The sequence below is a fragment of the Primulina eburnea genome, chromosome 14, assembly GCF_022965805.1.
Source record: "Primulina eburnea isolate SZY01 chromosome 14, ASM2296580v1, whole genome shotgun sequence".
Taxonomy (NCBI): Eukaryota; Viridiplantae; Streptophyta; class Magnoliopsida; order Lamiales; family Gesneriaceae; genus Primulina; species Primulina eburnea.
This window is the reverse complement of record NC_133114.1, coordinates 6030435-6053907: the sequence shown is the minus strand read 5'-3', so window position 1 is coordinate 6053907 and position 23473 is coordinate 6030435. Positions and strand designations below refer to the sequence as shown.

Genomic DNA, 23473 nt, shown 5'->3' with positions numbered 1-23473 from the left:
TCTCGGCGACGCTCCCGATTGTCGCGGTCTCCCCAGCGTCCAATGCTGCCATGACTACTAGCATCGTCGTCAAAACCAGACATCTCTAACTACAAAAGTTACCAGAGATTAAACCCAAAAGAACAGTTCCAAATCCCAAAATCTTAATGCATGCTCTGATACCATAAATGTAGTGACCCGTTCCAGAATCACCTACTAATCAGATCTTAAGCATGCAAAATTAACATTTAAAACTGAATCAGGTAAACAGCGGAAAAACAGTAATACAACCCAATCGAATCTGTAAGTACAAAATACTTAAACAACCAGATCGAACTAAATTCCAAGAACAAATACCAACAACTACAAGTCAACCTCTGCCAGCTCCCTGTCCACTCCCTCCTGGACCGTCCAACCTGAGACCTGCCCCATCGAATAGGGTGTCCAAAACAGAGATAAACCGAGGACGTGAGCATAAAACGCTCAGCACCGAAAGCATGAGTATACAAGACTATGACATGCATGTATGCAAAATGTACTGGATACCAGGATCTGGGTATAACGAAATACTGCTCAGGTAAATGACGTCAAGGTATGTAGCACTCTGCGCCGTCGCACCAGGAGGTGGCTCCCATACCAAAATAAACCTGTGGATATACCGGTGACCTGACCACCGTCGGCCAACGGGGTCCAACCATCCACAACAAACGAGGGCTGAGCACCCTCTCAACAGGCTATCTCAAAGATAATCAAGCCCAACATGATTATGCAAATGCCGCATAATAAACCATGCATCATATGACAGATAATAATGCAACATATAAACATGCAACACATAGTAAAGCATACTCAATCCTGCTATCTCGGATAGTACTTTCGTACCTCAAACCAGTAGATCCTAGCAATCAGCCCTAGAATCAAGCCTGCGTCCGTAGTCAGCCCACTGATGTCGCTAGCTCCCAACTAGAGCACAGCTCCGCTACAAAACCAGTAGCTCCCCGCTAGTGCCTGAACCTCGGGAAAAGACTAGAAACCCATCAGAAACGACTAAAACGCTCTGGAACACTCGGAATTGGCGAGTAAAAAGTGAAGCCTCGCGCCTCTATTTATAGACAACGATCGGTAGATCCGATCCACTTCGGAAGATCCGATCCGGTACACTTCGGACCTTCCGAACCCTGATCGGACGATCCGAACCCTGCATGTCTTCCACGTGTCCAGCCACCTGTCTCGGACGATCCGAACCCTGATCGGACGATCCGAACCCTGCATGTCTTCCACGTGTCCAGCCACCTGTCTCGGACGATCCGAACCCTGATCGGACGATCCGAACCCGGTTCGGTCCTTCCGATCCCACCGAAATATAATTAATCCAATAATTAACTCAAATTAGGCATCGGGATACTACAATATACAACTCGATTATAAATTCTTATCGCTCAACAATTTAATATTATGGTGTATTTAATTCATAATACTACTATCAAATACACCATAATTAATTAACTTCAAATAATAGGCTATTTTACAACATCCGTCAAATTACGAAAACTTTATATCAACGTGTAGCTTATACTTCGTAGACTCCGAATATATAATCAGAATTAATAACAACTGACAAACAACTCTCCAATCTCAATCTAACGATTAAAAATCCCTAATTATAATAAATTATGAATAATTCAAAATAACACCACTATTATCTTCTCTTCTTCGTTAAAATCATACACTATTCAACAATCTTTAATTTCAGTATGATTTAACAATTTATCAGATTTATTCTAGAAATCGACGAATTTCAAACATCACCAAAACTATAAAATTTATACCTCAAATCGAAAACTTCGTGTCAACGATTCCAAAACTAAAATCGGTTCGTCGAATGGATAAACCGATAAGTCGCAAGATCGAAAAAAAAAAATTGAAAGCTATTTTCTCTCTTCTCCTGTGCCGCTCGTTTCTCCCTCTGTCAATTGAGTTTGGTGGAATTCAATTTAATTTGAATTCCACCGACTCAAATTTAAAAAATTTAGTTTTTTTAATATTATATTATATTGTATTAAAATATTTAAGATTTCCAACGTCGATATATTTGTTTGGACCAGTCAAACGATCAAATTTTTCAAAACTCAAAACATCAAACTTCTATATCTTTGAGTTTTCTACGTTATATCCAAATTTCAAATCATTTAGACTTCATATGACCAAAATATGTCATATTTCATTCTTTAAAAATCATTAATTATTTAGTAATACTACCTCACTAAATCAACAACTTGTAATATTTACTTCAGGCATTACATTGACTTCATGAAAACATTACCTGGGGCGGAGCCAGGATTCAAAATTACCTGGGGCTGGCTCCGTCCCATATGGTATTTAATAAAATAAATAATTAAATAAAAAGTTAAAATAAAAAAATGTAAACATTGACTTCATGAAAACATTAAACAAGTGTATTTAATATTTAATACCTTCAAAAACATGGAGCTGAAACACTACTGAAGTTGTGCTCTTCGATTCTTTTTAAAATAAAACTCATTAATTATTAAATTTTTATTAATTTTTTCAACCAAATCTTGTTCGACGTCGATGGTTTTCCTTTTCTTCATTCTTGAGTTTCTTTTCTCATTGGTGCCGTCTACAACATAAAATGTCACTTTAGTTTAACTTATTATGGCTAACTGAATCAAATCAACATTACCAACACTAAATAATTTTTACTTTAATCCAATAAACCTCGAACAATTATAATTATTCCAAAACAATTGCGAAGTTAACATTTGACAATATTAAGGCATAATATATTTAAATATAAAAATTTTACAGCCTTATAAGTTCGAAAATCATATTTATATAATTCTGAATTTTTAAAAAATTCCTACAAAATTCCATAAATTCGCATTGATATTTTCTATAGCATCTAAACATCCAAATAATAAATAATCAACATTAAAAATCGACAATCCCCAATATAAAATCTGGAAATTAAAAATAATCCTCAAATAAATTCCAAAAAAATTATAAATATCATCAATCGGCTCAAATATAGTACTTACAATCAACAATTTAATATATATCAAAATTCAAAAATAACCAAAATACCCAAATTTCGAAACATTAAATTCTAAAATTATTTTTAAAATTCGAAATCTAACTAAGAACAACAAGAACGAACTGTAGAAAGTCTATCAGTAAGATTTCCTCATGATCTTCGGTGAAAACGATGATTGATTTCAAGACGACAAAGAGACTTCAAACTTTTGGTATTAAAAAAAAGCTTATGCCGTGGGTTTTCCGATTCTACAATCGATTTGAAAAATGACGATCGATGATGAAGTTACGACCATTTGAAGTAATGAAAATTGTGATAGTTTGAGAGAAAATAATAGAGATGAAGTATGAGACAAATGAAAAAAAAGAAAAAAATAAATTGAGTTTTGGGACTAATCAACAAAATTTTTAAAATAAACAATATTTAATTTTATTTTATTTTTTAAATTAGGTGGGGCTGGAGCCCAACCCAGCCCCTAATATACCTCCGGCCCTGGCTGCAGGACAGGCAGTGTTCTGCAGAACTATCCACAAATACACTTCAAAAGTGTCTTTAACATCTCCTTCAACACTTCCTTTTAATTGCGATTTCTTGAAGACAGGAAGTGCTGCTCTTGTTTAGTAGCTTCTGTTCTCTCCATAGAACCACCACCATTTTCTTAAACCACAAATCCAACACAAGTAAGTCATCATTTTTACAATGAATTGTGTCCTCAAAAGGAATAAAGCAAGCAAGAAATTTGTGCATATAATGGTATGAGTAGCAAAATTTACTGCGTTTTCAATTGTACAGCTGTGTGTGTAGCAAACAATTAAAAGGAGAAATGGTATAGAAGCAGAGTTAATGTCTCCCAATATTTTGGTAATTGCATGATTCAACCTGAGCTGTGTTGGATTGCAATAGTTTTATATATGCAAAAACTTGTGTGAGACGTTCTCACGAGTCGTATTTTGTGAGACTGGTCTCTTATTTGTAAAATCTTACTTTTTATGCTAAGAGTATTATTTTTTATTGTGAATATCGATAGGGTTGACCCGTCTCACATATAAAGATTTGTGAGACCGTCTTACAAGAAACCAGTTTTCTTTCAATATCGAGTACTGATTGCTTAATATATTAAGTGTTTCAAATTCTATTGGTTTACCATGAGCAGACTTAAAAATTGATTAACAAATTTAATTTTAACCAAAAGAAAAACAAACGAAAAGAGAGCATATCTCACATGAATCCGATCCCAATCATTTAAAGATATAAAGCAAAAAGAAAAAAGAATACAATCCCAATTCTTTTTTTTGGACCGAATTATACGATCCCAGTTCCCAAAAAGAAAGAAGGAAAATTCCAAAACTTGACCAGTTACTTTCCGGTCTAGAACTTTCCACAAGTACCCGTCTGGATATGATGTGGACACGTGTCCGATATTACGGCTAATATTAGCTCTTCCTGTGCATAACGACCGCTATATATAGAGGGGCGATCCCCTGATGATGCTGTGCACAAATTGACTTTTTTTATTTTTTTTAATTTTTCTTTTCTCTTTTCTCTTTTTTTCTCTCTCTTTTCCTACTTTTTTTCCTTCCATTTTTCTCTCTTCCACAAACATTATTCACACACTTTTATATGAAAATAGTATAAACATTTGTTTTCATCTCGTCTTCTTTTTCTCGTTTTTCCTCTCACTCAATTTTATTATTATTTTTTTTGCAGGAAATACTATAACATACAAGGTTCGATTTTTTCTTCTTTTAAATGTCTAATTTTTTTTCTAATTGTTTAGCTATCTATTTTTTTATTTGATTTTGTTGGTTTCTATTTTTATGTTGCTATTGATCTGAAATAAGCCAAAAATTTTATTGATACTTTCAGATTCTTGATGGATTATAATTCAAATATCGAATTCAAGCCTAAGATTGGTATGGAATTTGATAGTCTAGACGAGTCTTGGAAGTTTTGGGTTGAATATGGTGGGAAAACTGGATTTTTTGGAGTTAGGAAGCATTATTTCAACAAAAACAAGAACACCGGATTTATAACTTCGTATAAATATGTTTGTTGCAAGGAGGGTGTTTATACCCTCACTATCTTTCATCTATTTCAAGTAGAGTTTGTTTTGTTCGCAGCTGCTTAAATAAAATATAAAAATGAAACTCAACCATTATTTGAATATGTTGTCGGGCGAATTGATAAAGAAGGAGAATGGAGGGTGACATTTAATCCTAGCACAAAGATGATTTCATGTAGTTGCCGAAAATTCGAGATGACTGGATTATTGTGTTGTCATGCTGTGAAAGTATATGATGTGCAGGACGTAAAAAAACTGCCAGAGCATTATATCTTGAATAGATGGACGAGAAAAGCTAGGAGTGGAGTGGTACACGATTGTATGGGCAATGAAGTCGAAGAAGATCCCAAACGAGAAAGTACAGAACGATATAGAAAACTTTGTATGATGCTCGTAAGACTGGCAACCGAAGCCTCCGTCCACCAATCAACTTTCTCTTTGGTGCATAATTCGGTATGTGATCTAACCAAGCAAGTCATGGAAATGCGTTTGACTGAAGTGAGCCACGACAATAATAGTGGTGTCAGGACATCATCGATAGGACCTTCTATGATACAAGCAAAAGGATTCAAGAAAAGAAATGGTGTGAAAAAGTCAAGAAGGTTGAAGAGTTGGGTAGAACTTCAAGCAAAACGAAGAAAAACAAATTTGAGAGTCGAGGTAAATTAACTAATATTAATACTTTTTTGAAATAAAAATTATCTAGATTTCTTATTTTTACAATCATTGTAGGACATCGGAACACATGATGAATTACCCGTATCTTGTTCAGCACCTCCGGTACCTCATGCATGTCTTCAAACAACTGGAGGTCAATTCAATTTCACTGAATTATTAATGGTATGAACTTTAATGATATTTAGAAATTTTTTAATTGGTAAAAATTTTAAGCCAAAAAAATATTAATTCTTATATGGTAAAATTGATTTTATAATATTTATTCTTATTTAATGTAGGCACAATTTGATCATCATCACCATTCTCTTGAAGCCATGGATTTCAATGGAGATATATCCAATAATGTTCTTGAGTAGTTTTTTATTTAAAGAATAGCCGATTAACATTGTTAGTTGATATTAAGTTTAAAAATGTATGAATTATTTATTTTTTATGGAAATGTGGTGTTGAATTTTAGTTTTTGATAATGCATGATGGAAATGTTCTAAATTTTAATTTAAGCATTAACATGTTAATAGTTTTATATTGTTAAAAATTTTGTTCATTAGAAAAAAATTAATAATATTAATCAAATTCGAAAAAAATGATACGATTTTTCACACGTAAAAATTTAATATAGTAATTTTTAATTGCAAAATTATTAATTTAACATAAAAAAATTAAAATGTTTATATTATTTCATATAAAATTTTGTCCAATGTTTGTGGAAGATGAAAAAAAAAGGATGAAAATAGAAGGAAAACAATTGAGAATAAGAGAGGAAAAAAGAGAAAAAAAAAAGAAAAATTAAAAAACAAATAAAAAAAAGGTCAAGCTGTGCACAGCAGGGGATCCGGATTCCTATATATATATATATATCGAATGTCTCAACGCTCAATTATCACCTCTGTATTGTCAAAGCAAATGCCGAACCCTAAAGTTTTCTTCGACATGACAGTCGGCGGCCAACCCGCCGGGAGGATCGTCATAGAGCTCTATGCAGACGTCGTCCCAAAGACCGCCGAGAATTTCCGTGCGCTTTGCACCGGAGAGAAAGGCAAGGGAAGATCAGGAAAGCCACTCCACTACAAGGGCTCTTCATTCCACCGCGTGATCCCCAACTTCATGTGCCAAGGAGGAGATTTCACCGCCGGAAACGGCACCGGAGGAGAGTCTATCTACGGAACGAAGTTCGCGGACGAAAATTTCGTGAAGAAGCACACCGGACCTGGAATTCTGTCCATGGCGAATGCGGGACCGGGAACAAATGGTTCTCAGTTCTTCATTTGCACCGAGAAGACATCGTGGCTCGACGGTAAGCACGTGGTGTTCGGGCAGGTTGTGGAGGGATACGAAGTCGTGAAGGCGATCGAGAAGGTTGGATCTGCTGGGGGTAGGACTTCGAAGCCTGTGGTGATCGCTGACTGTGGTCAACTCAGCTAGATCTCTACTGCGAGGATATGCTTTGCTATCTGTAAGATCTTATGGTGAAATAACATACTGATTTTGCAGTAACGTTGTTTGGTGTGATAATAAAGAACCTTTACATTGGAATTTCATTGGATTTTAGGTTTTGTTAATGTTACAAATTCTGTAAAAAAAGATAAAAAATCATTATAATTTAAAATGTAAATTAAACATTTGGAGAAAATCTCGTTATGATGTTTGAATGTGTGGTTTGGAAACATCTGGACCAATCTCAGTGAGTGGCTAAGTTGTATTTTTTGTTCTACGGTTCTTGTTAAGATATTACATTAAAAACGATTGTGTTTGATTTGAAATTTAAAAATTTTATTTAGAATTCATTTTTTGTCGGTAAAAAACAAGTTTTGAATTTAAAATTTTACTAAATTATTCTTAATTTTTTTTATACATAAATCAAAATCTGAAACATATTATTCACATTATTAAAAAATTGAAAATTAAAATTAATTTTATCATGTATTTCTTTATATCATTTCAATTATATATTTGTGCTATATAAAATACATAAACTTTTATATAATTAATTCACTACAGATAATGAGAACAAAATTAATTATTAAATAAATAATCAAACATATCATATAAATATTCGAATTTAAATTCTATCAAACATGGAAAATAAATAAGAGAAATTGATTGTTTTAACCCATTTCAAAGTCATAATTTTAAAAATTGTATTCTTTACTAAATATTTTACACTATGTTTTATATAATTAAAATATCTTATATTATCCTCTTTATTCTAAATTATTTTCTCCAATTCTTTACTGTCTACTTATCAAAAGAAATAAAAAAAAATAAAGAAGCAGATTCATGTCAATTCCCATGGACCTTATGAAAGCGGACCGGTTACGGTGGCCGGAAGCGCAACGGAAGTCAAAAATTTTTAATTTTCTACAAGAAATTTCGGCCACCACCATTTTCGTGCAATATTTACAAAATAAAACATACATAGGATGTTTTAGAAATTTACCTATCAATCACAAGGATTGATGAATGGCTCCAACTTTGTTGTTAAACAACAAAGCTCTTGAATGGATGAAGATCTTCAAGCCTCCTCCTTACTCCAAAATTAAGCCCACCACAAGCAATGTAAATCCCCTCAAATATTGCACTAGAAATATTTGAGGATTTATCAAAGAGAAGTGAGTATTCTCCAACAATTGAAGAACACAAGATGAGAGAAAAATTTGTGTGAAAATTTCGGCCAACATGTAAGAATGAGAGAGTGAAGTTGGGTCTTGGGGTTGTGATAGGACTCGTTTTTACGTGTTTTTAGTGTTGGTTTTGAGTCGCATTCATGCATCATATTAGTTTGTTTAGTTTAATTTAGCATTCATTTAGCATTATTTAGCATTTGGCTGATCTCGTGTATTTTGTGGTTGTTTTGTAGGAAGTGGACCAAAAAGTGGGATTTTATTTGCATAGCATCGAAGAAGTCTCGCTAGGGCGGTCAAAAGTGACCACCCCAGTGAGCATATTGGCCCAGCCGAGGAGTTTCTGCGCGAGTCCTTCGCTAGGGCGGTCAAAAATGACCGCCCCAGCGAATCCATCGAGGTGAACGAGAATATTTTGCGCGAAGCTCTCGCTAGGGCGGTCAAAAGTGACCGCCCCAGCGAGACCAAAGACACGGCCAGGAATTTTAATTCGAGAATCACTCGCCCCAGCGGAAAATCTTGACCGCCCTAGCGAGCGACGCAATCCGGGAAGATTTGTTTCCAAGTTTTGTGGACTCTATCTTACACCATAACCTAATACACGAGAGAGGCGCCGATTTTGAGACTATTCTGATATTTTCCATCACTTTTCTTGGGAGGAAGGCTAGGAGCAAGAGAGACTTTCGAAGAACTCGAGAATTCCAAGCGTCGCAGCCTTCATCCGTCGTCATATTTTAGTATTTTCATATTCAGTGTTTTATTTCTTGCATAGATTGTTGATTTTTATTATGAATTTTGTTGGCTAAACTCTATATTTGTTGGGATTTGAGGGGATCCTACCCCGTACTCGTTGTTTAACATTATTTATCGACGTTTTTATGAGTGATTTGTTTATGCTTTTGTGTTTTCTTATTTCAATTGAAGTCTAGCTAACTTCCTTTGATTATTTCATGTTGTTAATGATTTCGATAGAATAATTGACAATAGGATCGAATAGCATAGACCACGGATTTACAATTTTAGTAGATATACGGAATTGGGTACGTGTCGATAGTGATAATTCACCCGGATGAAAGCTAGCGGATTCCATAGAACGTAATGCAATCGTGAACTGTTAAATAATTGAGGATACTTGATTACTGCATGTTTATGATTAGTATTAATATAGCTCGACATAGTATATTAATTAGTCTAGGGAATTCCGTCGAATGCACGAGTAAAAGTCGAGTATAATTATTTGAACACGAGCGGTAGGTGAACTGATAATTCCCAACAAATTCGCTTCTCATTTGATTTACATCCAATTTAATCATTGATTTCTTGATTATTTGTTCTTGCATTTTAATCATTTTAGTTATTAAATTCACTTTAGTTTAATCACCAACTCAATCTATCGTTGCTAAAGAAATTGAAGTGAAAATAAGAATATTGTAACGCAGTCCTTGTGGATCGATACTCGTATTCACTTACGTTTATTATAACTTGACTATCGTGCACTTGCGATATTTTAAATCGAGCTTTCATTTATAAAACAAATTTTGGGACTATTCACTGTGCAAGTTTTGCTCGATCAAGTTTTTGGCGCCGTTGCCGGGGACTGTTGATTCACAATTTTTCTATTTTTCATTTAAATTCTTTAGTATTATTTATTTTATTGTTAGTTGATACTCCTATTCTGTTGCAGATTTTTCTTGTGGTGCATGCGAAGATCACTTGACGTGGAGCTTGAATTTGACCCTGAAATCGAAAGAACTTTCCGCAGACGAAGACAGCAACAAAGACTCAAAGAACAGATGGAAAGACACGAGCAAGAACGTGGAGAGGAACAGCGTGACAATAGACAAGTTGAGATACCACGTCGCATTCCGATGATGGATTATGCACAACCGTCTCTTGATGGAGCACGTCCAAGCATCGTGAGACCAGTCATCCGAGCTAACCAGTTTGAGATCAAGCCAGCTATCATTCAGATGATTCAAAACACTGTTCAATTTGGGGGAAGTGCACTTGACGACCCTAATTCTCATATAGCTGATTTTCTTGAAATTTGCGATACTTTTAAGTTTAATGCTGTGTCTGATGATGCTGTTCGTTTGCGTTTATTTCCATTTTCACTAAGAGATAAAGCTAAGGCGTGGTTAAACTGTTTGCCTGTAGGGTCTATCACTACATGGGAGGATATGGCGAAGGCATTCCTGATCAAGTACTTTCCTCCGTCGAAGACTATGAAGCTGAGAGCCGACATTACTACTTTTGCTCAATATGAGCTTGAGTCACTTTACGAGGCGTGGGAGCGATACAAGGATTTATTGAGGAGATGTCCACACCATGAGCTACCTCTTGGGTTAGTTGTTCAAACTTTTTACTACGGTCTGCTTACTCCTAACCGTACCATGATAGATGCTGCTGCCTGTGGTAACTTGCTGAGAAAAACGGCTGAGGAAGGATATGAATTATTGGAGGAGATGGCTGCTAGTAGCTACCATCCTCATTCTGATAGGCAGAAACGAGGTGCTGGAGTTAATCAAGTTACTGATTTGTCTGCGGTGTCAGCACAGTTAGAGGCTTTGAACAGAAAGATTGATGGGATGAGTGCGAGTGGATCGGCTATGCGTCTGCAAGAGATTTTCTGTGATAAGTGTGGAGGTGAGCATGACGTGCAGGATTGCCAAGATGGCAATCCATTCTATGTGCCTGAGGGAGCAAAACACGTGGGATTCCAGAACCGTCCTAGAAATGACCCTTATTCAAACTCTTATAATCCGGGATGGAGGAATCACCCAAACTTTTCGTGGGGAGGTCAAAACAACCAAAACCGCCAACAAAGAGGTCCACCACATGGGATGCACCAAGGATTCAAGCCAAAACCGCCTAGGGAGGAGAAGTCAAATTTAGAGCAAATGATGACTAAATTTATTTCAGCAACCGAGACGAGATTTCAGAATCAGGATGCATCCATAAAGGGGTTAGAGAATCAAATTGGGCAGTTGGCTAAGTTAATTGCTAATAGGGAGCAAGGAACTTTGCCAAGCAACACGGAGACTAACCCGAGAGAGCAGGTGAAAGCTGTGGAATTGCGTAGTGGTCGAGCACTCGAGTCTAATGAGGAAAGGACCAAGCATGGTGAGGATGAGGTGGAACATCAAGGAGGTAAGTCTTCTAACTCTACATTTACACCTACTGCACCGAATAAAATTGTTATCCCTCCACCTTTCCCCGCAGCAATGAAGAAAGCTAAGTTAGATGCACAATTTGGTAAATTTCTTGAGGTATTCAAAAAACTGCATATTAACATTCCTTTTGCTGATGCCTTATTGAATATGCCAAGTTATGCAAAATTCTTGAAAGATATCTTGGCGAATAAGCGGAAGCTAGAAGATCATATGACTGTGAACTTGACTGAAAATTGCTCCGCTTTAGTTCAAAACAAGATGCCTCCAAAGCAAAAAGATCCAGGGAGTTTCTCTATACCTTGCATTATTGGTGATATTAATTTTCATAAAGCTCTATGTGATCTTGGTGCGAGTATTAATTTGATGCCCTATTCTGTGTTTAGGAGACTGGGATTGGGTGAACCCAAGCCAACTAGGATGTCATTGCAGCTGGCTGACAGATCTGTCAAGTATCCACGTGGGATTATCGAAGATGTCTTGGTGAAAGTGGATAAGTTTATTTTTCCTGCAGATTTTGTAGTACTTGACATGGAGGAAGATTTAGAGATGTCTTTAATCCTAGGGAGACCATTTCTGGCTACAGGGAAAGCACTGATTGATGTTGACGAGGGAAAATTGAGACTGAGAGTTGGAGAAGAAGAAATTATTTTTGATGTCTTTAATACTCTCAAGCACACAATGCACAATGATAGTTGTTTTCGTGTTGATGTCTTAGATTCTCTCGTTTGTGATTTTGTGCAGGATGGATTGCAAGAGCCATTGGAGGCCACTCTCACTACGGAAAAGCAGGAGGACGAGTTAGACGAGGAAAAGATGGAGATGGTAGCTCACTTGAATGCCATTCCACCTTGGAGAAAGCAAGTGAGGCTTCGACTAGAGGAATTGGGAGACAGAAAAGATTTAATGCCTCAAAAGTCGAGCCTAGAGGAGCCACCTACTTTGGAGCTCAAACCACTACCTCCACATCTCAAGTACGTATATCTAGGAGAAAATAATAAACTGCCTGTTATTATTTCTTCTTCTTTGACAGATGATATGGAGAGTAAGCTCTTAGAAGTCCTTAAGGAGCATAGAGGAGCATTCGCTTGGAAAGTTGCGGACATCAAGGGGATAAGTCCTTCGATCTGCATGCACAAAATTCTGATGGAGGATAAATACTCACCCCTAGCACAACCTCAAAGGAGACTCAATCCAAAGATGCAGGAGGTAGTAAAAGCTGAAACGATCAAACTTCTGGATGCAGGTATTATCTATCCTATCTCTGATAGTGCGTGGGTAAGTCCTGTGCAATGTGTGCCTAAAAAGGGTGGGATTACTGTTATTACCAATGAAAAAAATGAGTTGATTCCCACTAGAACTGTTACGGGTTGGCGTGTGTGCATGTATTATAGGAAATTAAATGATGCAACCCGTAAAGATCACTTCCCCCTGCCATTTATTGATCAAATGATTGAACGATTAGCCGGTCATGAATTTTACTGTTTTTTGGATGGATATTCGGGATACAATCAAATCACAATTGCACCTGAGGACCAAGAGAAAACTACTTTCACTTGCCCTTATGGTACTTTTGCGTTTAGACGTATGCCCTTTGGTCTATGCAATGCAACTGCTACATTTCAAAGATGCATGACCGCTATTTTTCATGACATGATTGAGAATTTTCTTGAAGTTTTTATGGATGACTTCTCCATTTTTGGCTCTTCGTTTAATGAATGTCTAGAAAATTTGAACTTGGTGCTTATTAGATGTGAAGAGAGCAATTTGGTGTTAAATTGGGAGAAGTGTCATTTCATGGTGCAAGAGGGGATTGTGTTAGGGCACAAGGTGTCAGAAAATGGAATGGAGGTCGACAAAGCCAAGGTGGAAATAATCAAAAATCTACCACCTCCGTCATCAATCAAGGGAGTCCGCAGTTTCTTGGGGCATGCTGGTTTTTATAGGCGTTTCATTAAAGATTTTTCTAAAATTGCTAAGCCCTTGTCCTCTCTATTGATGAAAGATGTGGAGTTTAATTTTGATTCTACTTGTCTGCAGGCATTCGAGATACTCAAGGAGAGTTTGGTGACAGCACCTGTTCTGACTGCCCCTGATTGGGATCTACCGTTTGAGGTGATGTGCGATGCTAGTGATACAGCTGTTGGTGCGGTGCTGGGTCAAAGGAAGAACAAGGTATTTCATACCATCTACTACGCAAGTAAGACTTTAAATGATGCTCAATTGAATTACGCTACTACTGAAAAGGAATTACTTGCTATAGTATTTGCTTTCGAGAAATTTCATTCATATCTTGTTCTGTCTAAAGTGATTGTGTATACAGATCATTCTGCCCTAAAATACTTGCTTGCTAAGAAAGATGCGAAACCTAGGTTAATTAGGTGGATTTTACTATTGCAAGAATTTGATCTCGAGATTCGAGATAAAAAGGGTGTAGAAAATGTGGTTGCTGATCATCTGTCTAGGCTTGAGGATGTTAGAATTAATGGCGTTGATGCTGATATAGATGACTGGTTCCTTGATGAGCAATTGTTTGAGGTGAATGCGTGCCCTTGGTATGCCAATTTTGCCAATTTTCTTGTCACCGGCACACCCCCCCCAAATTTATCATTTCACCAAAGAAAGAAATTCTTTTCTGACGTGAAATATTATTTTTGGGAGGAACCGTTTTTGTTTAAAATCTGTGCAGATGACATGATAAGGAGATGTGTAGCGGAGGAGGAAACCAGTCAAATTCTGAACCACTGCCATGACCGTGAGGTAGGTGGTCACTTTGGACCCATACGGACGGCATCTAAGGTACTTGAATGTGGCTTCTATTGGCCAACTCTTTTTAAGGATGCTCGTTTGTATGTTCTCAATTGTGATAGATGCCAACGCACAGGTAATATTTCCAACCGTCATGAGATGCCTTTGAATAATATTATTGAGTGTGAAATATTTGATGTGTGGGGGATTGATTTTATGGGTCCTTTTCCTACTTCTTTTGGAAAGAAATTTATTTTGGTGGCAGTGGAGTATGTGTCGAAATGGGTGGAGGCAGAGACTTGTGCCACGAATGATGCACAAGTGGTGTTAAAATTTTTAAAGAAACACATTTTTAATCGATTTGGTACACCGCGTGCAATCATAAGTGATGGTGGCACCCATTTTTGCAATAAAATTTTTGATAAACTGTTGGGCAAATATGGTGTCACCCACAAAGTTTCCACTCCATACCATCCCCAAACTAGTGGACAAGTTGAAGTGTCCAATCGAGAGATTAAGAGGATTTTAGAAAAGACGGTTAATGTGAATCGAAAGGACTGGTCCATTCGGTTAGATGATGCTTTGTGGGCTTATCGTACTGCGTTCAAAACACCTATAGGCACTACACCATATAGGTTACTTTTTGGTAAAGCATGTCATCTACCCGTAGAATTAGAGCATAGAGCATATTGGGCGACCAAAGCACTTAACTTTGATTTTGCTCTTGCAGGTGAGAAACGATTGCTGCAGTTGAGTCAGTTGGATGAGTTCCGAGGTACAGCTTATGATCTTGCCCTATCTTACAAGGAACGCACCAAAAGAGCCCATGATAAACACATTGTAAGAAGAGAATTCAAAGTGGGTGAAGCAGTGTTGTTATACAACTCTCGCTTACGACTCTTTCCGGACAAGCTGAAGTCAAGATGGTCAGGACCATTCATTATAGCCGAGGTGTTCCCATCAGGTGCAGTGGTGTTGCATGATAGCAACGAAGGGACGTTTACTGTGAACGCCCAAAGATTAAAGCACTATATTGGTGGCACAATTGAGCCACAAATTGGAGTCACTCGGCTCCATGACAGTCGTTGAGGACATGGGTGAAAAGTCGAGCTCTAGACTATAAATTGAGAACTACCTCTACTCCTTATTTTGATTTTAATTAGATTTTTTTTAGCATTCGTATCATTGCATTTAGGTAGTTGCATGGCATTGCATTCATCGTCTTTATTTATTTATTTTCTTTTTCGAGAGTATCTCGCTAGGGCGGTCATAACCGACCGCCCCAGCGAGACGTCATTTTTTTTTTCAAAAACATAGCCACCGAAAAAGCCTCGCTCGGGCGGTCACTTTTGACCGCCCCAGCGAGTAAATTTTTTCAAAATTAGTTTTCCTGGCGAACATGTCTCGCTAGGGCGGTCACTTTTGACCGCCCCAGCGAGTGAATTTTTTCAAAAATAGTTTTCCTGGCGAACATGTCTCGCTAGGGCGGTCACTTTTGACCGCCCCAGCGAGTGAATTTTTTCAAAATTAGTTTTCCTGGCGAACATTCCTCGCTAGGGCGGTCACTTTTGACCGCCCCAGCGCGCCCTCATATTTTTTAATACAGTCTGTCACCGAAAACCGCTCGCTAGGGCGGAAACTTTTGACCGCCCTAGCGAGTCGCGATATTTACAAAAGCTGCGTTTTTTTTCTTTCTTCCCCACTCGAACCCTACCCCTTTCTCTCAAATTTATCGGCGCCTCCTCCTTCTTTTAAGCTCAATTCTTCTTATTTTGTGATCTTTTCAGGGAAAAGACTTGATCTTGGACGCTACACTCCACCGGGACGCGTTTACACTACAATTTCTTCTACTCCGGTCATCTTCCAAGGATTCCGGCGAGCTTCTCTGGCGAACTTCGAAAATTTTCCGGCCAGATCTACACTCTCCAACCACCACCCACGCTTCGCCGCCGTCGCTGCGCCGCCGCCTCTTCAAGCTCCGGCAGCATCTACTACTCCGGGCTCCTTCTTTGTGCCCACTCTCGCCATGGCACCAAAAAAATCGAAGGTAACTCACGGTGCCTCTAGTTCTCGGGCTACTCCGTCTATGTTTGTGAATGATAATGCTAGGGATAGATATGAAAATGCTAAACTACATAGGAAGCCTATCCCGGAGCGAGGATTTAGCCCGTCTATTATCCATCATTTTCCGTCATTCCAAATAGAGGGGCGAGGGTGGAATGGCTTTGCGGCACAACCGAACGCAGCAGTGGTCTCGGTCGTGCGCGAATTCCATGCCAATGCTCCGGAGGGGAGTGAGCATAAGGCATCTGTGAGGGGACGTCTAGTCCCGTTCGATTCCAGGACTATCAATGACTTGTTGGGTTTGCCGTCGGTGGATGACTCGGCGTTTCAAGCGTGGGTTCTTAACCCGGATTACGATTTGATTCTTCAGACGCTCTGTTATCCGGGCACCACGTGGAAACAGCCGGGGACGTATACGGTCTTTCTGGAAAAATTTTGAGAGTGGATGCGGCAGTGTGGTATGCCTCTTTGTCGAAGAGATTAATGCCGGTCGGGCATACGAGTGATGTCCAGCGGGAGCGGGCGGTTGTTCTGTATGCCATCCAGACTGGGATGGTGATTGATGTGGGCCGACTCATCTTTGGACAGCTCAACATGTGCATAAACAGCAGCAACTTGGCGTTTTATTTTCCGACGATCGTGACTGAGCTTTGTGCCCGAGCGGGGGTGCTATTTGCCGATGATGATGAGTGGCTACCACCGATGAGAGCCATTGATGACGCTCTTTATCGATCCAAGAGGGAGAAGAGGCAGGCAGAGCTGCCCGAGGATGTGTTTTTCGAGTATGGGGGCGCCGCTCACCCACCTCCGGCTTTATTACATGCACCGCCACCTCCGCAGCCACGCCGCCGTGCCATGCGAGATCGCATCAACGAATTGGGCGCTTGGGCCACATATTAGACTGAGTATCAGGCCGTGAATCAAGCTCATATTCAGAACGTCGAGTACTTGGTACAGGGGATCTCCACGCATTTGGGCATCGACACATCCGGCCGGCCTCCTGTACCCGCATACCCGCCACCCTTCCAGTTCCAGTACCATTATCCTATGCCGCCACCAGCTGACGAGGGAGTCCGACCACCTGAGCATGAAGAGGAGGAGGACTTCTGATCAGGGGAGTTTACTGTTTCCCCTTTCTTTTTTATTTTGTTTGCTTATTTCAGTCCTTGCATTTGCATTCATGCGTTTTTATGTTTGTTTTTAGTCTTTGGTTCGTTTTGTGCTATGAGGACATGGCACAACTCTAGTATGAGGGGGTGGGTAGTTTGTTTTGGTTGTTTAGTTATTTGTTTTAGTTCATTGCATTTCTTTAAGTTTCGTGCATTTCTTTTAGTTGGTGTCGTTTATGGTGAGAAGACATAGTTTATGAGCCAATGATGATCTTGAATTGATAGTTTACAAAAATGTTGATTGGGTCACTTCGTGAACGGTACTCTTAATTGTTGAAGCATAAATTTTGGTACAAAATTTGAACTTTTGAGCACATTTGCGTGGAGACTAGGATTTTGTAGGAATAATGGTGAAATTTGAAAATTTTGTTTGGTTAACTTGAAACGCACCATTTATGTGTTGATTTAGCATGCAAACCCGTGAAAATAAGTCGCTAATAGTGACCTTGATTGAGAAAAGTTGATTTGCCTTGAACTTTACTTGTACCTCCTCTCCAATGCACTAATTAAAAGATCAAACTCCCAACCGGCTATAATCCAAAGTGATATCATTCTTAGCCTAGGGAGTACATGTGTGAAAATTGTGCATTCAAAAAAAAAAAAGGAAGAAAAGAAAATAAGGAGATGTAAGGTGAGGGGGAGCCTAAATAAAAGGAATGAAATTCTATTCCTAGGCTAAAAGTTGGAGATGTAAGGAGACGAGGAAAGTCAGACGCAAAAGTCTTGACGATTGCACAATGAAAATGATCGGTGTACTCCCAACTTTTTAGCCACTTGAGCTTATTTCCCTTCCTTTCGACACCCCTATCTGCTCTTAAAAGTTGAATAAAGTTCAATTTATGGCTAGTGATAAATGGATACGGGAATGCATGCTAGTGAGACTTGTATTGAAGTGCTAATTAAGTGACTCGCATGATTTGATAATTGATCTGTTTGACGTACGAATGACTAGACCCATCACGACACACACACACGTTCAAACTAGTGTTGATATTTATGTGTAGATGAGAAATGAGTATTCGTTTGCGATTTGACTTGACTATGATTGGTAGTGGGAAAGTAAACTGAGGCATGAACATAACCGTTGTCGACTCACCATTGACATTTACTTGTGTTGGTTTTTCTTGTTTGAGTTTGTTTGTTTTTGTTGAGTTTGTTTAGTATCTCGTGCTTTAACCTATTTTACTCGAGGGCGAGCAAAAGGTTAGTATGAGGGGGTTGATAGGACTCGTTTTTACGTGTTTTTAGTGTTGGTTTTGAGTCGCATTCATGAATCATATTAGTTTGTTTAGTTTAATTTAGCATTCATTTAGCATTATTTAGCATTTGGCTGATCTCGTGTATTTTGTGGTTGTTTTGTAGGAAGTGGACCAAAAAGTGGGATTTTATTTGCATAGCATCGAAGAAGTCTCGCTAGGGCGGTCAAAAGTGACCGCCCCAGCGAGCATATTGGCCCAGCCGAGGAGTTTCTGCGCGAGTCCTTCGCTAGGGCGGTAAAAAATGACCGCCCCAGCGAATCCATCGAGGTGAACGAGAATATTTTGCGCGAAGCTCTCGCTAGGGCGGTCAAAAGTGACCGCCCTAGCGAGACCAAAGACACGGCCAGGAATTTTAATTCGAGAATCACTCGCCCCAGCGGAAAATCTTGACCGCCCTAGCGAGCGACGCAATCCGGGAATATTTGTTTCTAAGTTTTGTGGACTCTATCTTACACCATAACCTAATACACGAGAGAGGCGCCGATTTTGAGACTATTATGATATTTTCCATCACTTTTCTTGGGAGGAAGGCTAGGAGCAAGAGAGACTTTCGAAGAACTCGAGAATTCCAAGCGTCGCAGCCTTCATCCGTCGTCATATTTTAGTATTTTCATATTCAGTGTTTTATTTCTTGCATAGATTGTTGATTTTTATTATGAATTTTGTTGGCTAAACTCTATATTTGTTGGGATTTGAGGGGATCCTACCCCGTACTCGTTGTTTAACATTATTTATCGACGTTTTTATGAGTGATTTGTTTATGCTTTTGTGTTTTCTTATTTCAATTGAAGTCTAGCTAACTTCCTTTGATTATTTCATGTTGTTAATGATTTCGATAGAATAATTGACAATAGGATCGAATAGCATAGACCACGGATTTACAATTTTAGTAGATATACGGAATTGGGTACGTGTCGATAGTGATAATTCACCCGGATGAAAGCTAGCGGATTCCATAGAACGTAATGCAATCGTGAACTGTTAAATAATTGAGGATACTTGATTACTGCATGTTTATGATTAGTATTAATATAGCTCGACATAGTATATTAATTAGTCTAGGGAATTCCGTCGAATGCACGAGTAAAAGTCGAGTATAATTATTTGAACACGAGCGGTAGGTGAACTGATAATTCCCAACAAATTCGCTTCTCATTTGATTTACATCCAATTTAATCATTGATTTCTTGATTATTTGTTCTTGCATTTTAATCATTTTAGTTATTAAATTCACTTTAGTTTAATCGTCAACTCAATCTATCGTTGCTAAAGAAATTGAAGTGAAAATAAGAATATTGTAACGCAGTCCTTGTGGATCGATACTCGTATTCACTTACGTTTATTATAACTTGACTATCGTGCACTTGCGATATTTTAAATCGAGCTTTCATTTATAAAACAAATTTTGGGACTATTCACTGTGCAAGTTTTGCTCGATCAGGTTGCAAAAAAAGCTAGATTCAAAAATTGCATGCCATGCATTATTTTAATCAAAAGTATTCTAAACCCCTTCACCTCCCAAGCATGCAAACCCTAGTGGGCTTGCAACTTTTGCAAGGCCCATGGACTTTATAATTGTCTCAAACATTTTGAGCCCAACTAGACTTTACTTGATTTTACTCAAGCCCACTAGTTAAATAATTATTTCCAATTGGGCTCTACAAGGCCCATGGTTATTTAATTAATCCAACAATTGAATTAATTAAAAAATTATTTGGACTCTACTAGGCCCACTAGTGTTAAATTAATTCAACACTTGAATTAATTTAATTTAGTCCATAATAATGTTTATGAAAATCACAATTTTCAAATACATTATTCACTTGGCCAAATTTTAATCTAGGAACACTTCCATAAATTAAAATTTATATTTCTCTCATAGAAGTCATACTTCTATTTTTCTTTACACTTATAAACTCATTTATAAGTCGTTCAACACATTGAACTATTTTCTCCTTTACAGAAGTCATACTTCTAATTTTCCTTACGCTTATAAACTCCTTTATAAGCCGTTCAACACATTGAACTATTATTACTTCTCATCGGGATTTACAAAGCTAGTACTTGTGTGGCCCTCAATGGTTCATTGATACAACTAGCCGTGGGTTCACATCTCTATGTGATTCGGACTAAACATGTCCTTATTCGAGCATACCCCAATTGCTCCATTCTTACTTATCAACTCCTTGATAGTAAGAACGTCAGAACTCAAGTCTGATAGTACCCAACCAATCACGTTAAACGCCTAGCAGCATCGCTTACGTGATTCCCTAGGTATCACATGATAGTGCCTGCAAGAACCATTCAATTATGGTTAGCGTACAGTACGGTCCCTTCAACTCATATATCCCGACCGATTCGACAACTATTGGTTTATCGAGAGTTGTCAATGAATCGATACTATGTGTCATGCTGTGGTTGCATCGATGGTGTAATCTATGAAACCCCTTTCATAATTACCACCATACTCTGATCAGAGATTTCAACCCACACATACATGAAAAACACATAGGATATCCATACCCGTAGGTAAGCGGTGAATCCCCGGCTACAATGCATCGACTCCTATGTGTTTCGACAGAACACCCAACCTTGCCACCTGATGACCCCATGAGAGTCGGTAAACAAGTCAAAGTGTAATTCTAGCACATAGAGTCTCAATGTTGTCCCGGGTCATAAGGACTAATTCTGTACAACCATAAACCAGGACTTTTCCACTCGATAAGTGAGAACCACTTGGAAAGTCCTTTTATGGAGGGTTGTTCAGTGCACTCTACAAGGAGCACCTATCTGCATGTTCGGACATCACAATGTCCCCTACCAATGAAACATGGTACTCACATCGCAGATACTAGTCTCTAACTCGAGCGGCCTATATCCTTCTTAATGGCGGCTGAATCGACTAGGAACCGTTTAGAATATACAGTATTACAAATATGAGTTTCATGATACTCATCATATGAGCATCTCATATTCTTTCTACTATTTGTATATTCAAGGGATTTATCTATGCAACTAGCATGGGTATACAGATAAAGATTTGCCAAAATAATAATTTCAAATATTATTAAAATAAAGATTGCTTATACATAGAGTTTCATTGTGAACACTCGGTCAACACTTGGCTCGACGGGCACCTACTCTAACAATCTCCCACTTGCACTAGAGCCAACTACCCATATGCATCAAACACATTGATTCGCGATGCTTGTCGAATAATGGTCCGGGTAAAGGCTTAGCTAGTGGATCAACAACATTATCGGCGGAGCCGACTTTGTCAAAAGACACTTCTCCTCTTTCCACAATCTCTCCGAGGATGTGGTACTTTCTCAATACTCGTTTGGATTTCTGATGAGACCTAGGCTCCTTTGCTTGACTTATAGCTCCCGTGTTGTCACACAACACCGGGACAGGAGCAACTCCATTAGGAATGACGCCCAACTCTTGGACGAAATTCCTTATCCAAACACCCTCCCTTGCTGCATCTGATGCAGCAATGTATTCGACCTCTGTGCTGGAATCCGTAATATTGTCTCGCTTGGAACTCTTCCAAGAGACATCAGCACCATAGAGCATGAATACAAAACCAGAGGTTGACTTCGAGTCATCGATATCGCTTTGGAAGCTAGAGTCGGTATAGCCTTCTAATTTTAGTTCTCCACCCCATAGACCAAGAACAATTTATTGGTCCTTCTCAACTACTTGAGGATGTCTTTCACAGCTTTCCAGTGTGAAAGACCAGGGTTCAATTGATATCTACTCACTACACTTAGTGCGAAAGCCACTTCAAGACGTGTAGATATCATCCCATACATGATGCTACCAATTGCCGAAGCATACGGAATGCGTGTCATCGCCACTATCTCTGCATCAGTCTTGGGAGACAGACTTGGATAGGGACACGCCATGACACATTGGTAGATGTCCTCTCATGGACTCATCCATCAAGAACCGCTTCACGATGGTATCAATGTATGTGGACTGGGTGAGATCAAGCCATCTTTTCGATCTATCTCAATAGATCTGTATTCCCAATACAAAAGATGCTTCACCCAAGTCCTTCATCGAGAACTTACTCGCTAACCATATCTTAGTTGATTGCAACATTCCTACATCATTCCCAATGAGTAGAATGTCATCAACATACAATACCAGGAATGTCACAACACTCCCACTGACCCTCTTATACACATAGGGTTCCTCAGGATTCTTAGTAAATCAAACTATTTGATTATACTCTCGAATCTGAGGTTCCAACTCCTAGATGCCTTCTTAGATCACAAATAGATCTCTGAAGTTTGCATACCATATGCTCACTTCCGACAGATGTAAACCCTTCAGGTTGAGACATGTAAATCACTTTCTTAAAATCCCTATTAAGAAAGGCTGTCTTAACATCCATCTGCCATATCTCATAGTCATACCATGCAGCTATGGCTAGCAAAATCCTTATGGACTTGAACATTGCGATTGGGAAAAGGTTTCCTCAAAGTCAACTCCTTGTCTTTGAGTACATCCTTTTGCCACCAATCGCACCTTGAAGGTCAACACCTTCCCATCCTCCCCAAGTCCCTGTGGGAACAGTTCCCACAGGTGGATCCACAAGATCCTACACTTGGTTCGAATGCATGGAACTCAACTCAGATTCCATTGCTTCAAGTCACTTGG

General features: G+C 38.6%; 2 protein-coding genes and 1 non-coding gene across 4 annotated transcripts; 2 read left to right on the top strand and 1 right to left on the bottom strand.

The window, feature by feature from the left end:
* The first annotated feature begins 4566 nt into the window (after positions 1 to 4566).
* LOC140813022 (protein FAR-RED IMPAIRED RESPONSE 1-like) lies at positions 4567 to 6218 on the top strand. 2 transcript variants are annotated; one of them, XM_073171427.1, is made up of 4 exons: positions 4567 to 4761; positions 5340 to 5756; positions 5829 to 5936; positions 6053 to 6218. In XM_073171427.1, the coding sequence occupies exons 2-4, from the start codon at positions 5418 to 5420 to the stop codon at positions 6128 to 6130; spliced, it is 525 nt and encodes a 174-aa protein (XP_073027528.1). In that variant the 5' UTR covers positions 4567 to 4761; positions 5340 to 5417; the 3' UTR covers positions 6131 to 6218. The 2 variants fall into 2 exon arrangements, with proteins under 2 accessions (XP_073027528.1, XP_073027527.1); XM_073171426.1 differs by lacking the exon at positions 4567 to 4761 and having other exon boundaries at positions 4811 to 5756.
* Positions 6219 to 6633: 415 nt separating this feature from the next.
* Positions 6634 to 7312, top strand: LOC140813023 (peptidyl-prolyl cis-trans isomerase 1-like). Its single transcript, XM_073171428.1, has one exon. It carries the CDS (start codon positions 6636 to 6638, stop codon positions 7194 to 7196), a length of 561 nt encoding a protein of 186 aa, XP_073027529.1. The 5' UTR covers positions 6634 to 6635; the 3' UTR covers positions 7197 to 7312.
* Positions 7313 to 10623: 3311 nt separating this feature from the next.
* Positions 10624 to 10730, bottom strand: LOC140813395 (small nucleolar RNA R71). Its single transcript, XR_012113929.1, has one exon. It is a non-coding gene; the product is annotated as a small nucleolar RNA R71 (small nucleolar RNA).
* Between the last annotated feature and the right edge of the window lie 12743 nt (positions 10731 to 23473).

What these genes read in the sequence shown, in the direction of transcription:
- LOC140813022 (XM_073171426.1), top strand. Translation starts at nt 5,262, where the DNA reads ATGATTTCATGTAGTTGCCGAAAATTCGAGATGACTGGATTATTGTGT. An exon ending in AAACAAATTTGAGAGTCGAG is followed by an intron (nt 5,757 to 5,828) that starts GTAAATTAACTA and finishes CAATCATTGTAG; the next exon opens with GACATCGGAACACATGATGA. An exon ending in ATTTCACTGAATTATTAATG is followed by an intron (nt 5,937 to 6,052) that starts GTATGAACTTTA and finishes TATTTAATGTAG; the next exon opens with GCACAATTTGATCATCATCA.
- LOC140813023 (XM_073171428.1), top strand. Translation starts at nt 6,636, where the DNA reads ATGTCTCAACGCTCAATTATCACCTCTGTATTGTCAAAGCAAATGCCG.